Here is an 18,010-nt window from a genome sequence, read left to right as displayed (position 1 = left end):
TTGTACTTGAATGCTAAATTTGTGCATACTTTAGCATGTATTATGCGGTGTAACAGAGAAGAAGAAGAAGGTGGGGGGTAGCTGGTAATCTGGTTTCCCTGCTGTTGATGTGTTTGAAGTGTAAATGCTCTCTGCTGTGTGTCTGAGGCCGAACAATGAGGTTTATGATGCTGGGGGGTTAGACGCTGCGGCACAGTGGCTCCCTCCTGTGGATGGATTTAATCTTACTTAAAAATTCTCCCTGACCCCAGCAGGGGAAGGAGAAGTTAGATTTAGGAAATTATTCAGATGCAGAAGTCAAACACATTGGAAGAAATAGAAGAATATGAATACCTGGAAAAATGCTTAAAAGACAAAAAATATTCAGGCTTGCAATTAACATTTTATTATCAATGAGGATTAAACTGCAGGGTCCAAATGTAATCCAACAGGATTAAAGCCTCAAATAGGATCAAATCTTGAACTCAGGTTGTTCTGAAAAAATGGATAACTCAAAACCTTGGACTAAGTTTGTTTTTATTTTGGTTTAAAAACCCACATTATCCTGGATCCAACAGAGGGCTGGATTCAACTGGATTAAAGGAATTACAACCCCAATTCCAAAAAAGTTGGGGCACTGTATAAAATGTAAATCAAAACAAAATGCAATGCTTTTAAAATCTCATAAATCCATATTTTATTCACAAAAGAACATAAACATATCAGATGTTGAAACTGAGACATTTTATTATTTCATGAATTTGATGGCAGCAACACATCTCAAAAAAGTAGGGACAGGGCAACAAAAGGCTGGAAAAGTAAGTGGCAAAGAACAAAAACAGCTGGAGGAGCATTTTCAAACTAATCACATAAATTGGTAACAGGCCAGAAACATGACTGGGTAGAAAAGGAGCATTTTAGAGAGGCGGGGCCCCTTAGAAGTAAAGATGGGCAGATGTTTGTAAAATCTAAAAATTGTGGAACAATTTCATATCCCATCCCATCACTTACAGTGTATAATCTCTGTGCACAAAGGACAATGTCCTCCTATTCTTGGGTCCCTCAGGCAGCACTGCATGATTCTGTACTGGAGATCTCTGCATGCGCTCAGAAACACTTCCAGAAATCTTCTGTCAGCACAGTTCAAAAATGCAAGTTAAAGCTGTGTCATGCAAAGAAGAAGCCATACGTGGACAAGATTTGAAACTGTAGCTGTCTTCTCTGAGCCAAAGCTCATTTAAAATGGACTGAGGCAAAATGGAAAAGTGTTCTGTGGTTATATTAAATACCACATCACCACAACAGCATAGCTTTGCAGCAGAAGAGTCCAGGTGCTGAACTGGCCTACCTGCTGTCCAGAACTTTCACCAATAGAAAACATTTGGAGCATCATAAAATGAAAAATCTGCAAAAAAAAAAAAAAAAGAGACCAGAAATGTTGAGCAACCACAATCCTACATCACACAAGAATGGGACAGCATTCCTTCCCCAAAACTCCAGTAGCTGCTCTCCTCACTTCCCGGGAGTTTACAGACTGCTGTTAAAACAAGAGGGGATGGTAAACATAGCACTGTCCCTGCTTTTTTTGAGATATGTTGCCATCAAATTCAAAATAGTCTCTTTCATCTTCAGTCTGCAGGACACGGCCTCCATAGTTTACAAAAAGAATATTAAATTTTAAATCATCTGACCACAGAACAGTTTTCCATTTTGCCTCAGTCCATTTGAAATGAGTTTCTGGATTGTGTTCACATACTTCTTCTTTTCTGTTTTTTTTTCTTTTTGCATTATACAGCTTTAACTTAGATTGTGTTGACAGGCAATAATTTCTGTAAGTGTTCCTGATCCCATGCAGTGATTTCTAGTACAAAAAAAGCCTTTTTTTAATGCAGTACCACCTGAGGACCAAGATCACGAGGCCCTCCCCTTGCACACAAAGAATTCTCCAGTTTCTCTGATTCTTTTGCTGACATTAAGTACTGGGCATGCTTGTCTATTCAAAGTTTTCACAATTTTACTGTGATAAACAATTTTCAAAAATTGTTCCACAATATTTATATTTTATTGTGAATAAAATATGGGTAATGAGATTTGCAAGTCATTGCATTCTGTTTATTTACATTTAATGCTGCACCCCAACTTTTTTGGAAATGGGGTTTTTTAAAGTAAGAAACCTGTGAATTTGTTCAAACAATTCAGTAATTTTATAAGAATGTCAATAAATACATTTAAAATAAAGCACGTTTGGACATAATAATGATAGCACTTATCAAAGTAATAGTACAACAAAGTACTAGTAATCACACATTGATATCGTATCGTATCCTGAATCTCTGCTAAAGAAAATGTTGTTTTAAAGTGTTGTGGTTATTTTTTCCAGCCCTTGTATTTTTAGTATTTGTACCACACTTAGAAAATGAACGGATGGATGGGTGTACCACACTTGTTAGCATCACAAAAACTCAGCAAAGCCAGCCTTTCCTCACAGTCTTCCCTTGATAACTTCTTGGAACATGCAAATAAACTTCCTCTCTTTTTTGGGTTTGCTGAAGTTGGCAAAAAAATTCCTCCTCTACTGACCTATTTTTAAATCCACATCAGTGATACAGCAGGGCTTCGTAGTGAGTCAGCACGCTCCAGCCACATGGCTCCCAAAATGTGGATAAAAATTCAAACAATGAAGGAATAATTGAAGCTTCTCTGTGTAATTTGTGCTTTATTATGCGAACAAAACAACCAAAATATAGGATCATGCATCGCCGTCAAAGAAAACAGGGTTACAGTGGCTTCATGTGGGGTGTGGGCATTCAAATCTGAGGTAGACTGGGGGCAGGAAAACCTCTCCGTGGGATATAGAAGAGCAAGAATATAAAATAATACTGACTGTTAAGACAGATCTCAAAATGTTCCATCAATTACAACAAAACACACCCACCGATACTGTCAAACTGAATCAACAGAGGATAAAATAATCTCATTTAAGCAACGATTTTTGTGTTCTTCCAACATTTAAATCCTCACAAGGCAACCGTTTCAGCTGATTAAAAATAACTTAAATGTGTCTGTACTGATTAAATACCGCTCAGGTTCGTCAAATATAAGATCGGCAGCTTTTAAATGTATGTACAAGTTCCAGCTTAACAAAGATTTCCTTTTTATATGTGATTGTTTGGGATTTATTCCTTGCTTACAGCTACATACAAAATATATCACTTGATTTTTACTAATAAGTATATATTTTTACATTTGTGATTTAAATACGTACACATTCTTACAAATTTCACAGGCTTCACTGCCAAGTCTCTTATGTCGCTCTGGGTAAATTAAGTGTAAACTATTTCCATCCACTCTCATCCAATCAAAGCTTTCATCGCTCAGCTGAAGTTATATGAAGGGTTATACTGAATAATTAGCCTCCAGGCTGCTATTTAAACCATTTTCTATCAAAATGATCGCGCTAACAGAAGCTGCACCTCCGCAGACGATGCATCTAGCATCCTATCAGAGATTAAACCTGATCAGTTTAAGTTGTTCAGTTCAGAAGAGTTCCATAGAGCTGCGCCTTAGTCAGACTGTCCTTCCTGGAGAGTCCCAGGGAGCCAAATTTTTGGTTGTACGGAGGAGGGGGAGGGGCTGGGACCGGTGGAGGGGACTGGCTCACCTGTGCAGGCAGGCTGTGCATCTCCACCTGGTAGTGCTGCAGTTCTGCAGCCATCTCCAGGGTCCTCTGGTTCAGCGACTCAGTGGAGCTGTTGGGGCTTGGATCTACATAGTCGGCGCTCTGCCCGCCCGCAGCCACAGGCCCCTCCCTGTCTTTGGAGCTGGACCCTGAGTGGTAGAGGCTGTGCTCAGACCCCTGACCGTCCTCCGCTCGGTACAGATGGGCTTGGCTGTGTGCCTGCCGTAAACTTGGGCTGCATTCAGGACTGGGGCTGGCAGCGACCCACCCAGACTCCATGGTGTCCCCTCCATGGGTGTAGTAGTCTGCCCCCTCCTGGAAGCTGCTGTAGAGCGGCCCGAGCCGGATCTTTGCAGGTCGGACGGAGAAATGCTGCTCTGAGAAGCTGTACGGCGAAGCTCGACCTGGGCTGCGGTACGAGTGGGCGCTCAAATCCTCCACGCTGAGCTGCCTCCATCTGCCAATCAGCTCCTCCTCCTCAGGGGCTAAAGTGCTGCCCCGACGACTGTCTCCATAGGCGACACTAGGGGATGATGATGGAGGGAGTGGCTCGTAGGGCTCACTGAAGCATGACGACATGGTGCGGCTGTACACGGGCGAGCTGCCATTCTGGTGGTGGCTTAACTCGCTCTGTGTGAACGGGTGAGCATTGGCAAAGCCTCCAGGACTGTCTCTCTCCCACGATGAATCACTCTTCCTCTCATAGTCCCCCGCATCCCTCCACTCCATGTAGAGAGAGTGGTGGTGTGGGGATGAAGCAGCGCTGCTGGGAGGGCCGTTACCTTTGTCTTCAGACCCCCCTCCACTAAAGCTGGAATAGGAACTGGAGCCTGCGCCCAGCGGTGGAGGAAACTTGGCAAAGTGCTCCTGCGAGAAGCCGGCCCTTAGCCCCACTGAGCCTTCCTCTGGGTTGCTATCGGTGGAGTTTTGGGGCCCATATAGGAGCTTTCTCTGACCGTGGAGGTCCATGCTGGGCCGGCGCTCACGGTGCCGGTCGTCGGGGCAGTACAGTGCCGTGTCGCTGCTGTACAGGTCAGATTTGTAGGCCGCACGCAGCCCAAGACGCTCTCCTGGTCCAATGCGCTCCAGGATAAAGGTGTGCTCCTGGGCTTGAGGGCTGGGGGAGCGGGAGGCCTGACTGCTACTGCAGACCTCATCTGGCTTCTCGAGGACTTTGGCAATAAGAGAGTCAGAGTAGGTGTGACAGAGAGGAGAGTCCTCCATGTGGAGGGTGAGACGCTCCTGAAAATCAGCAGGCAGCTGGAAGAGTCAGAAGAAAGAGGAATATCATCAATCGGGATTCAGACCAGGCTATAGGAAAATTTCTGAAGGGACAGTTGTTATATAGGGCATAGTCAATTAGTCGATAAAGATTGGTTATTGAGGTGCAGCCCACCTCACTGACCAATCAAAGATTTTTGAAACTATCCATCATTTTATTCTATGAGGTAGTCTGTCTTAAGTTGGTCTCAGTGAAGAAGGTGTTTGATTGCGTTTACAACTGTTAAGTTCATACATACATCGGGACCATTCTTGTGGACATGAACTATCAAGACCATTTGAGGGACTTTATCTAAATATGTGCATGAAGTTCCACTCTGATTTAAGGATGAACTGAATAGATTTTAAAGGTCACAGGTCAAAGGCCAAGTCCACTAAGCCTCATGTTCATGTTCATTTCATCAACATTTGCAAAATGCCCACTCTGATTTACAGTTTATCTAAATAGATTTTGGAGATTGTAGGTCAAAAGTCAAGGTTGTTGGGTGTCATGTCCATCTCTTGCTGGTGAACAGGATATCTTTACAAAGATTTAAAGGATTTTCTTCAAACTTTGCACAAATGTTGACTATGACATCAGGATCAACTTATTAGATTTTGGAGGTTGTAGGTTAAAGGTCAAGGTCATCAAGCCTCAAGTCCATCCCCTTGCTTTTGTATATAATATCACAGGAGTGTTTTTAAGGGATTTTCCTCAGACTTTACATACATTTCCACTCTGACCTCGCATAAACTCATTTCATTTTGGAAGTATAGGGTCAAAAACCCAAAAAAGCCCTTGATCTTGACCCACTAATGTAGTTTTTGTACAATACTCTTCGACATTCATATTCTTCATGGAAGCATAACACCCCCAGTTATGTTATTATTAGTTCCAGAAAAGTAGTTAGAAAAGAGTGTATAGAGTACTTCCTCCCAAAGTTCATAGACACTGGGTTGGGTTACTTGGGGAGCCTAATTAACATGTAGGTGTCAATGTGATCTTTTTTTCCTTTTGTGACAGCCCTGAGATAAATCAGCTATTAGTCCAGGGTGTCCGCTGCCTCTCACACAATGACAGCAGGGATCAGGTCCAGCCGCCTCACCCTTGAATATGAAAAGTGTCATAGATGAAGGATAGATGTATGGATGGATGGTTCACAGTCCTAAATCGGAAGCTTCAATGGTTGCATTAGTAGAAACCAGCTATGAGTTGCACTAGCTGTGATAGTTTCAACGTAGGATTAAGTTATAACTTAAATTTTACATCTACCCCATACTAGCTGTAAAGTCCTCTGTGAATATGGCTGTCATGGTGATAGCTCTGAGAGACAGGATAACCCCGAGTGTGACAAGGAGTTGAGGATTTTACCGTCAATTTGGTGTCAGCACTGCATTCTCCAGTGATCAGTAACACTGTTGTTTTCCATGAGCGGAGATAATTTCCGCTGTCCACTGTTAAATTATCTCGTGTTATTAGCGACTTCACCACTTTATGTCAGTGACACTGGCTCTAGGTTTAGGTTGTAGATTTCACAATACTCAAATATATACAAAATGCCTTGTCATATTCTTCATCCACAGTGGATGCTGTTTGAGAATTAATGGCAGTTGGCATATGTTATTTTTTAGCCATTGGCATCTGTAGCAAACACGGGGTAAAAAAAATATTTTCAGTAATTGGTTAAAGTGAGAGAAAACGTCATATCTGCAACAATATTTTAGTTAGTTTGGACGTAAATCTCTACTAGCTAAGATCAACTTAATGTCTTTGCGGTGCAACTGAACAATGACACAACTTAAGTTATAACTTGAATAGTTTCAACTTAGGGTTTAGTGTGGACTTTACACCACAACTTAACGTAGAACTTACTTAATTTCAGAAACTGTCGGTGTTAATCCAAAGTCAGTGCTCCAAATCAGTTTAGTTTATTCGTTTATTTGACAGGGGCCATGCAAAACAAAACTGTTAAGCCAGAGTTAGCTATAAAGCTAATTTAAATCTGTGGTCCCTGAACAGGAAGATGTAAAAAATATACATTACAAATAATAACAAACATTCTAGCATTTAAAACAATACAAACTCAACAACAGTCCATCACTAAAAACAAACACATTTAAAATTATATTTCATTGTCTTTAAGATTGATGCATTCAGAGGTTTCAATCAGTGACCACATGATTGTTTTTTTCTTTAGCCAAGATTTCACTTTACTTTTAAAAACACTGGGGTTTGTGCAGTCTCTGATATGGGTAAGAACTAAGTTTCACTTTTCTGCTGCTCTGACTGAAAATGCAGACTAAAATCTGAAATCAGCAGGTAGAAGAGGTATCTCACAGAGGGAAGAAAAGTTTGACCATCTTTCTCTGATGATAGTCAACTTTGTCTAACAGCCTCTAGCTTCTCTGCAGCACAGTGTGGAAAAATTACAGCTAAACAGCTCAAAACACACACTGTAAACAAGCATGAGCATACCTGAAAAAGTGATCCAGCTTTCACTACATATGCCATATAGCATTTATTTCAATTTGATGTAGTTGCTATCCCTATGCACAGCTTTTGTGCAAAGAAGCATTTGTGTATCACTACAATAATTGTCATTGCCCCTAATATCATTTGGTTACAAGAACCTCAGCAAGAGGAGAAAAATTTATAAAAAAAATGAGTCGACCTGAATTGCCTTCCTGTGAAGGAAAGACATCTCTCTATTCTGAGCATTTCTTTATGTAAAAACCTCCAACCACTATCTGTGCTTCTCCATAGCAACAAGCATTAAGCCAGCACATCATCAACAGGAATCTAGTCTGTTGTTCTTAATTGGCAATGAGAGGGAAGCTAATTATAACTTTGTGGATAGAGAAAAGACAAACACCTCCAAGCATGTGAAAATACATTTTTTTCCCTCAGTTTTATTCCAGATCCAACATAAATGAATCCCACTTAATTACTGTCCAAACATTTTTCATTCGGGCTTGATTTGAAGGAGATCACAATGAGCGTTTTAATGCTAAGTTCAGAAATGCAAATCTAATCATTTCATACCCCTCGCTGTGCTTGTTTTGCTGCAAAACAAAACAACCGAGGCACTTCAGTAGGCGCTGAAGAGCCGCTGCACTCCTCAAAATGCTGCAGCATCATTCATCAATATGCTGTCGATTGGCTCCCACCCACAGGACCAGAACACCAGCGGACATACAGTCAGTGCATGTAAAGCCTCTGACCCTCATTATGTCAGGCTGTTTGCCTGCAGAGCAGCTTTTCACTCTGCAATAGATCCCATATGAACAGCCTGTGTGTGTTTGTGTGTGCAGTGTGTCTGCGTAGGGGGATGTTTTATGGGCCTTATGCAATCAGATGCAGTTTGAATTGATGTTTCCATTCAGTCATATATGCGTTCTTTAACCTTGTGGACATTTGCCAGTTTTAAAATCTCCCCCACTTTGTCACATGGGCCTGGCACACGGCCCAGGGCCGATGCAGTGGAAAGTGGCACCGAGCTGGCCCAGTGTTTAAGTGCTCATCGATGGAAACATGCATCTCTTTACATAAGCAGCAACAGGACAGCATGACGTGGCAGGGGCCTCAGTTTTTCGTAGATGGAAGTGTGTGTGTTAGGACAGGGGTCCCCAAATTTTAAGTCCATAACCCCCAAAATAACAGTGCCAGAGACTGGGGGCCCCCACTGTCCCTAGTCATGAGACAGTGGGGGCCCATACAGTCATTGCAAACTTACTTAAACATTTTTTTAATGCAACGTAAACCCTTAGCAAATGACTGTTTTTATTTTAAACTGAGCTCAGCTGAAGTTAAAGCAGGAGGTCTATTTCTAATTATTAATTAGTCACCACTCTTTCATATCTCTCCTTTTTTCCATCCCTTCTCTCTTCCCGCTCTGGTGATCAGATGCTTATGGCCGCTCATTCTCTTAAGTATGAAACTAATCAGATTCTGCCACAACCTTGTTTGACCAATCACCTTACACCTGTTATATTTTAAATCTGTCTTTCTCAGTTACTTTGACATACTTTGCCAACTTTGTATGCCTTAACACTTAGATCATGATGAAGACAGCCTGAATAACTCATAATGGACAGAAAGAGAGAAGGAGAGCCTGTGATGTGCCCTTCTGTGTTACTGCAGACAGGGACTTTGAATAATGGCTCAGACAGAGCCACTCCAACAAAGCCCAAGGACTTTTTGTGTAAATATATAAACATTTTGAAGACATTCTGTCACATAATGATTATTTTTCCCATTTTTCATAGAGATGGGAAGACAAGTTTGTGCAAAAAAGTCTTAGTTATTAATGTTTACTGTGTGTCAAACATAAAAATCTTTGAGTTTTAATTTCAGTTTTGTTTTTTCTTTTGTTTTTATAGTCCCATAACTTCATCCTAATTTAAGTGACATTACTGCAGAACACATATTCTTAAAGCCCAGGCTGTCCTGAAAAAAGGGTGTTTAGAGCTTGATTGTGCATCACAGAGTTGAAATTTTTCAGGCTTTTTAAGACAACAAGTCCAGGCGAGACATAATGGTTAAAAAATAGCTTAGGACTCAGAGGGTTAATTGAGACCCTCTTAAACGCATTTCAAAACGATAGCAGTGTAAGTCAGATGTACTTTTGCAACAAGTAAATCCTGTGTTCAGTGCAATGAAGCTTAATATGCTTTCATTCTTTGATCAGCTCTTTAAACCAAACATTTTTATTTGAGCTTAAAAACATAACTTCTGCTATAATACATTTAATGAAAGCTACATATTTGCTATTTAATTGAGTTCTAAGTATTTACAATAGTCTGGTTAAGAATATTCAACATTTTGTAAGAATGTGGCCCTCAGGCAGTAAGACTAGAGTTTATGTGGCCCTCTAGGTAACCTAAGTTGCCACCCCTGCCATATCAACAACATCACTGCCGACGTCTCTGGTCTGAGCTCATCTGCGGGACTAACCTAATGTGGAAAAGTGTGCTGTGGTCTAACAAGTCCACATTTCCAAGGTGTTTTTAAATTATATCTGTCTTGTCCCACTTGCTAGAGAGGAAAATGACCATCCAGATCGTTAGCAACACAACGCCAACATCTGTGATGGTGTGTGGGGTTAATTTGTGCCCATGGCATAGGTAACTTGCACATGTGTGAAGGCATCATTATTATTAAGACATACCAACAGGCTTTGGAGCAACATAGGCTTCCATCCTCATTTGTACAGTCAGGTACAAGTGTGGGGATTAGACTGATTTGTATGCAGATCAGAGCCATCTCTCTTGAGAATGTATGGCAGACTATGCAGCTCAACAAAACCTATGGAAACCCCTCAATACTGAGCAACTTATGATGTACATCCAGCAAAAATGGGAAGGAACTCCACCTTCAGTACTTCAACCAATAATGTCTTCAGTCCCCAGACACCTACATGTAACAAGGTGGTAAAGATGCTTCTGTCCCAACTTTTTTTTGGATCAGAGTAAGAATGTGTATGTATTTCCAAACAATAAAGTTTATCACTTTGAACATTAATTGTTTGTCTTTGTGCTGTGTTCAACAGAACAGAGTTTAAAAAGTATTCGTAAATCACTGTATTCAGTTTTTATTCACAGTGTGACATTACAAAACGTCCCAACATTTTTGAATTCAGAGTTTGTATGTATTTCATTAACGGCTACAGAGGATTTTCTAAATGCTGTGAACAAAGTTTTTTCTCTCTTTTGTAGAAAAATAATAATTGTAATAGTAATGTTGAGATAGTGTAATGTTATTGTAAACATATCTAGGTTCAGGTAAATGTAACAAACTCTACAGAACAAATTAGATGAACTGTTAAAGCAGCTGTTTTTCATTATACTTGACCATTATAAAGATAGCAACCAAAATGTTATCCAAAAATAAAAAAAGAAGATCTTTATCAGGTAGCATGTTGAGCCATGTTACATGAGAAGCAGCTTTTTGAATCCTGGCCTTTACCACTGCTCTACAGTTCAGGTTATTTTAGTTTTCCAATTCTTTCACTCCTGCGGTGACCTCCAACAGTCTTCCCTCCACAGTGTCCTGTCTCATTTCTGCCTCACAAATCGGGCAAGATGACCTCCAGCTACAGTCATGACAGCCAAAATCTCTTCACTCATCTTATGTAGCGAGCTAAAATACATCAAACTGCCGCCTCAAACTCCCCTCTGAAATAACAGCAGTTTTACAGCATCTTTCCTTTTTTAACTGGCTGACATTATACTGAAAATTCTCAGCATATTTCAGAAGACTATTCAAGGATTCCATCAAATTTAAAGGCAATTTTTTTCTATCCCTGGTAAACATTGTGAGGAAAACTTAACATTTTCTTCTGTCACAGATGTTCTAGCAGTAAATGTGCCAATTATTAAAGGGGAAATATTTTACCCTTTTAAGACAAGTTTATATAGGTCTCAGAGCTCCCCCAAAACATGCCTGTGAAGTTTGTTGCTGAAAAAACACTCCAGTAGTAGTTTTGCTTGTCTAAAAACCCCTCTGTTTCAGCCCTGCTCAGAACGAGCTGTTTCTGTGTCTGTGGCTTTAAATGTTACTGAGCTGTCTGACTCCGCCCTTCTCAGGAAACGGATGTGGCTTAATGGATGTGGCTCTCCTGATTCTCTTCGCAGCTGGCAGCTGAGAGGAAGATCAGGAGAGGAGGGCGGAACTTTCTTCCGTGTGAGGAGGACCAACCTAACCTAGGAGCGGTGCTAACTCCCTACATGACATCATGAGGGGAAAATCTGAGGACGGCTTGTTTCAGCACACATTTTCTGAGAGGTGGTGTGGGGGGTGGGGCTCTGATTGTTGGTGGGATTGTGGACAGGCCAGGGGCACATATTTTTGTTAGAAAAGTCTGAAAAAGTGATTTTTGCATAATATATCCCCTTTAATCCTTTGTATAAATTGATTACTATGGTTAAACTTGTATGTAAGCAACGTGTTTTATAACCAAATAAAAATGATGAACGCCATACAATATTTAAAACATAAAGTTGCTCTATAGTGGAAGAAATAAATAAAATGTTTACATTATAGAAAAGACCGCATTACTCACCTCAGAGAGCTGGGCCCTGTAAAGAGATTTGTTGCACTGGAGAAGCTGAGCGGCAAGGTTACAATCTTTTCTGTACACGTCCTGTTGAGCCACAAAAACACCACAAATAGGAAATAAAACAAAACAACAAGGGATTAATAAAAACTTTTCTGGTTATCATATGATCTCTACTAAGGTTTCTCTTCACTAAACCCACCAACTCACTCTGGCTGCTTTGCTGTTAATTAGTACAGCTAAATTTTCCAGACAGAAAATGTGATCTTTGTTTATCGGCAGCACTTTAATTTTTAATAAGAGTTAATGTCAGGAAAAGCCCATTTTGATTAAATTAACCACTTGCAGAATCCTCACTAACATTACATGACTCATTACAGTGGACAGCAGAAGTACCAGTGTTGAGGTCACAATGCTCTTTAGTTGATAATTGTGCTCAAGGTGTATTTTAGAGCCATTAATGTGACACAAAGTAACAAAATTAGCCTACTTAACACAAATGTCAGTGACTCTGTCAAATAAGCTGAGTCATCTCGAGTGCACTCATAAACAGAGTGCATCTTAAAGCTTAAAAAGGTTGACATTAAAGAATACAAGAACCTTCAAGCCTTCCTATCTGTTCTCTTGATTGCCCTTTTCTTTAGTTTTCCTTAAAATGTCAAAATGTGCTCACCATACATGAGAGGCATCAGCAAAAGCTTTACAGTGCCTATAAAAAGCATTGTAACTACATAAATATTCACCCCCTTCAAGTTAGTGGTTAGTACATGCACCTTTGACCGCAATCACAGCACTGAGTCTGTGTGGATAGGTCCCAGTCGGGCTTGTACATCTGGACACTGCAGTTTGACTCCATTCTTCTTTGCAAAACTGTTTAAGCTCTGTAAGGTCCAGTCATGCCACAAATGCTCCATTGGACTGAGGTCTGGGCTTTGACTCAGCAACTCCAGAACATTCGCCTTGTTGTCTTTAAGCCACTTCTGCGTAGATTTTACTGAATGCTTCTGGTCATTGTCTTGCAGGAAAGCAAATCTTCGCCCAAGCCATAGTTCTCTTGCAGACTGAATAACATTGTCCTCCAGGATTTTCTCATATTTTGCTGCATTCATTTTACCCTCTGATTTACGAGTCTATGATGCTGCCGCCACTGTGCTTCACAGTGGGGAAGATGTGTTTGTATTGATGGGCAGTATTTGGTGTCCGTCAAACAAAGCATCTTGTCTGAGGGCCAAAAAGCACCTTTTGGTCTCATTAGACCAATGAACTCTCTCCCATTTGACCATAAAGTCTCCCACATGCATTTTGGCAAACTTAAGTCGAAATTTTATGAATTTTCTTCAACAATGGTTTTCTCTTTGCCACTCTCCCATGAAGCTTTGACTGGTGAAGAACCCGGACAACAGTTGTATGCAGAGTCTCCCATCTCAGCTGCTGAAGCTTGTAACTCCTTCAGAGTCATCGTAGGTCATTTAATTAACATTACTTTATATAAATCTATTTTCAATTTAACATTAAAGAGGGTTTTTTTGTCAAAAAAGCCAAATTAAATTGACCATGATTATTTTTTTTAAATCAATAAAAGGGTAAAACAACCAAGGAGGTGAATACTCTTTAAAGGCACTGTAAAATAAAAGGGGTTAGACCCCTGAGTGCTGTTAAGACAAAAAGCAAGACCTTTAAATCAATTTTCAATAGTATTTACAGTTCAGAGAAGTTAGGACTAACACAATCCTTCCTCCTGGATCCATACACAGGCCAGGCTGCAGCATTTTGGATTATTTGCATGTGGCACAAGGACGAGTCACTGATCCCAGCATACAGGGAATTAGACAGTAATATGGAGCCAGCAGCAGATAAAAGCATAGTGACTAAGCCGATTGTTTTTTTTGTTTAACACAGAAATTCCCTTTCACTGATAATAAAGCTAATAAGGAACTGGTGTGCATTATTTCAATCTCTTGAGCTGAAAATAAAAGAGATGAATGAGCGGTCGGAGCAGTGTGGTGTTTTTCTCAGGGCTCTCACATTGTCTTCTTGGAGTTTCTCGATGGTGAGCTTCGCTTCCATCAGGCGGTTGTTGAGGACGATGATCTCTCTGCTCAGAGCTCGCTTCTCATCATCATGGTGCTGAGACTAAACACAATACAGAAAATTTACATTTGGAATAACCGTTTAGAAAAATACTCAGTCTAAACTATACTAAATAAGCCGGCCACACACTTCAGGATTTTAAGCCCTGTTTGAGGCCAGATATGCCTCCCCTGATGATCATGGGGGCATGTCCCGATTAGAGCCTGGTCTCAAACGACCATTTGTCTGAATAATCCTTGTGTGCGTGGTATCAACATGATTATTTTACTGCTGCAAATCGCATTGTAGCTTCCTAGCCTCTGAAATGTAAATATCAAACACGTTTCATATTTACAATTCGGTGTTAATTTCATTGACTAAAACTAAGACTAAAAATGTTTGTCAACACTTTTTTTCCATGAGACAAACTAGACTAAGAATAGTCAAAAGTAAGATCTTTGATGACTAAAACTAACAAAAAGTAAGTTTAATTTTCATCAAGATTACTAAAACTAGATTAGAACGTAATTTAGTTTTCGTCAGACCTTTAAAATCCATGATATTTCTCCACTGCTGGTAGATCTGTAGAGATACAAAGCATGTGTAGCTATTCTTCCTCTTAGCTGTAGAAGGCAGGGACCCCAGGTTAGGCAGATTGGATAGAACACACTACCTCGATATGGCAAGAGAATACGTGTTTAGATTAAAAACAATGACTAAAATGCGACTTGAACTAAAAGGCATTTAATCTAAAGCCTAAGACTGAGACCAAAACTAAAAATTGCTGTCAAAATTAACACTTTTACAAATCTAGGTCATCGTGCCTTTGATGGAGCATCCACAACAACAAATGACAGCGAGCAGACGAGGTAGCCTTAACAGACGGATCATATGTACTTTCACCGCTCACAACCTAAAAAACAACTGTAGCTTCATTCCCTTGGTTTAGGATTTTTGGTGCACCTGTAACGCATGCCAGGGCAGCCTTGTGGAGGGACAGCAAGAGGATATCGATAGGCATCCATGTTTGTTTTTTTTCTGAAGTCACTTGATCACCCAAGGCTGTTTGGCAGGTCAGCAGGTGTGCGGTCTGCAGTGTGTGCGTTCAGAGGATTAAATATGAAAATTCATTTGAAATTGTCCTCATGTCTGTGCTCTCCCACAGTTTTAAAATCATTTCAAATTTAAAAATCGTCCAGAGTGTGGCCAGCCTTAGTTTTAATTGTTGTAATTCTTAGCATTAAGCAGGCCATGACTCATCTTTCTTGTTGGTATATTCTAATTAAATATTATGACATTAGAAAAATGCCTTCACAATTTTGAAGCTAAGGTAATGAGATGGTATTCATTAAGACAACAGTGAGCAAAAATGCATTTAGTAAAATAACAAAACATGGATGTAAGGACTATCAAGGAAGACTTAGACAAGTTTCTGACGAAGAATGACACCAAATCACTGTGGAGGACTACGATCCTGGCTCTGTACGTTAAAAAAAATTGCAAAAAAGATACCGACAAGCAACCTTGCATGATTATGTTTTTTGAGTTGCAGCAAATGATGCTGTAGATAAACATTTTGGTTACCACTGTTTATCTAAAGACACTGATATCCATGAACCAGGCTTACAAAATTCAGCAACTTTTCTAGTTTGTCTGCTGATAAAACTGAGATGTTTGGACGGTACAGATGTTTGTAACAATCGGGTTTGACGTACACACTGGTGTCTTCATGTAGAAGTAATCCATAAATATGTGTATACCGATTCGAGCATTTACTGGTGATTATGATTAAGATATGTCAGTTTTATGGATGCAAGATAGGAAATACACTTCAAAAGTATCAGAAAAATACAACTCATGGTGTTCTTCGGCATAATGTTTCTGAAGTTATAAGTGTTTTGGCACACATACCTCAATCAGCTTAAGCATTCACTACTTACTATATAGTCCACTTTATAGGGACTTAGCAGCACTTTCTAATCACTTCTTACCGTCATGGATAGTACTGAAAGCATATAACAGGGATGACATGATAAATGTTGCAGAGAAAATGAAATGACACAAAAAGTGTCTGAAAGTGATTTTTCATTTTCTCAATGAGCTCATCAGTCCTCCACATATGATTTAGCATTACATAAGCAGGCCGTAATGGCTGTGTGTCCATTTCCTTCCTTCCCTTGAGTTGCAGGATCAATACATCTCTACATGACAGTCCTACTGACAATACAACACTTTTGTGAAGTTTTAAATCCATTTACCTCTTCCTTTCAAACATTATTTCTGTCTCTCTCAAAGGACGGCACAATAAAAAAGTTTGACATTATTTTGTCTCCACATCTGCAACTACAAAATTCGTCCTTGTCTTGCTATGAATGCGCAAAACTTTGTTCCTTTCCTTGAAAACTTTTTACTGTACTGCAGATGTGCAAGTAGAAGCACAATCAAAGTACATCACTATGTTTATCTATCTTGTAATTACGTTCTCTATCGCTGTGCAGGGCCACAGGGTCAGATGAGTTTGTGGCACCTCTGGAGTAAACAAGCTTTTACGATCTGCAGAGAGACTTACTCAGCACCTCTCTCTGCCTTGAGGAGGGACTACGTGAGAGGAATCAATAACAGCCGATGAAGGGAAAAAAAAGCTGATGGCTATCGTTTAAAAAATTAGAAAACCATTTTTCTTTCCTCATAAGAAAGCTGCATGACCTTTAACTCATTATAAGCCCAGAATCTCTTCACTCTGGTATTGTGATCCGGACAAGCATTATCATCTTGTCTTGTAAAAAAATACACTCAGCAAGCATTTTTTCAGCCATCTATTTAACAGCAATGACACCTGATTGTCATGCAGTGTTCTCAGGAGGGCCAGTTAATTGTATCCTTCTAGCTGCAAATGCAGCATCGGACAAATGAAGTACACTGAGGAACAATAGCTTTGCTATCACTCTGCCATTGGAAGGAGGACAGCAAATAGTAATAAGCCATAATTAATGTCAGTGGGACAAACAGTGGGGCAGATTCATATTCAAATGGGCTCTCCCAGTGTTTTGTAGAAAGTCTGAACCCTGTGACTCTTGCTTTGCTTTCTTTTGTGTCTACAGGTACTTAACCGCAAGCATGGGAATTCATGAGAGGGAATACACAAACACACTGCTGCTGAACGCTTACATCTCTGTGGATCTTCTCCTCCAGGTCTTGGTTGATCCTCTGCAGCGCTGAGTAGCTGCTCTGTATTCTAAAAGACACAAAACAACATTGCTCTCTTGCGGTTAAAAGTGTATGTACACAAACAGGATAGTGGCAGCCGGAGATCAACTCCAAAATAAAAAACAAGTTCAATATCAGCTTATACGCTCAGCGGTTTACAAAGTCACAGCTACACTGAACAGCAACATTTCAGCTTACAGCATCTTTATCAGTGGACTCCACTGATAGTATGATGATTCATTAAATTCATTAAAAGTTATTTAAAGGTTTATGAGCAGAAAATTGAGATTCATTTACTGAATTGTCTATCTCAACACTGGGGTCCTGAGAAAAAGTCTTAGAGGTCCCCGGATGACAAAAGAAATTAAGTTATGTTTACTTGTCTCTGCATTTTGTTGATTCTAGTGAAATCGTGGGTACTCCCACACCAATGAAATAATAATAAGCACATGGACAAAGGATGTTCGTGTTTAGTCATTTAAAGCAACGGTTTTCAACTGGTCTGTCAGTATCCAAAAGTGGGTCACTACTGTGTGCCTTAAAAAATGTAGCAAACAGTCTATGATGTACAAAAGCCCTACACGGACATACAGTGCATTGAGAAAGTATTAAGACCCCCTTCATTTTTTCAGTCCTGTTATGTTGCAGCCTGATGCTGCAGTGGTTTCAATTCATTCTCACTCAATCTACACTCAGTACCCCATAATGACAAAGTGAAAACAGAGTTTTAAAAATGTCTGTTAATTTAATTAAAAGAAAA

At 40.0% G+C, this 18,010-nt stretch overlaps 1 protein-coding gene across 6 annotated transcripts in view; it reads right to left on the bottom strand.

Moving 5' to 3' along the window:
• Positions 1–778: 778 nt before the first annotated feature.
• The window catches only part of si:dkey-174m14.3 (uncharacterized protein LOC563117 homolog), a 79,730-nt gene continuing 62,498 nt past the window's right edge, over positions 779–18,010 (bottom strand). For all 6 annotated transcript variants that reach the window (XM_041806195.1, XM_041806196.1, XM_041806197.1 and 3 more), the window contains 4 exons: positions 17,212–17,278; positions 13,999–14,106; positions 11,980–12,060; positions 779–4,918 (listed from right to left, as the gene is read on the bottom strand). In XM_041806195.1, coding sequence (XP_041662129.1) covers positions 3,512–4,918; positions 11,980–12,060; positions 13,999–14,106; positions 17,212–17,278 — 1,663 coding nt within the window. In that variant the 3' untranslated portion in view covers positions 779–3,511. The remainder of the gene's footprint in view (positions 4,919–11,979; positions 12,061–13,998; positions 14,107–17,211; positions 17,279–18,010) is intronic.

This window comes from Cheilinus undulatus, linkage group 14 (assembly GCF_018320785.1).
Source record: "Cheilinus undulatus linkage group 14, ASM1832078v1, whole genome shotgun sequence".
NCBI lineage: Eukaryota > Metazoa > Chordata > Actinopteri > Labriformes > Labridae > Cheilinus > Cheilinus undulatus.
The sequence above is the reverse complement of the archived record's forward strand: the minus strand, read 5'-3'. Positions and strand labels throughout refer to the sequence as shown.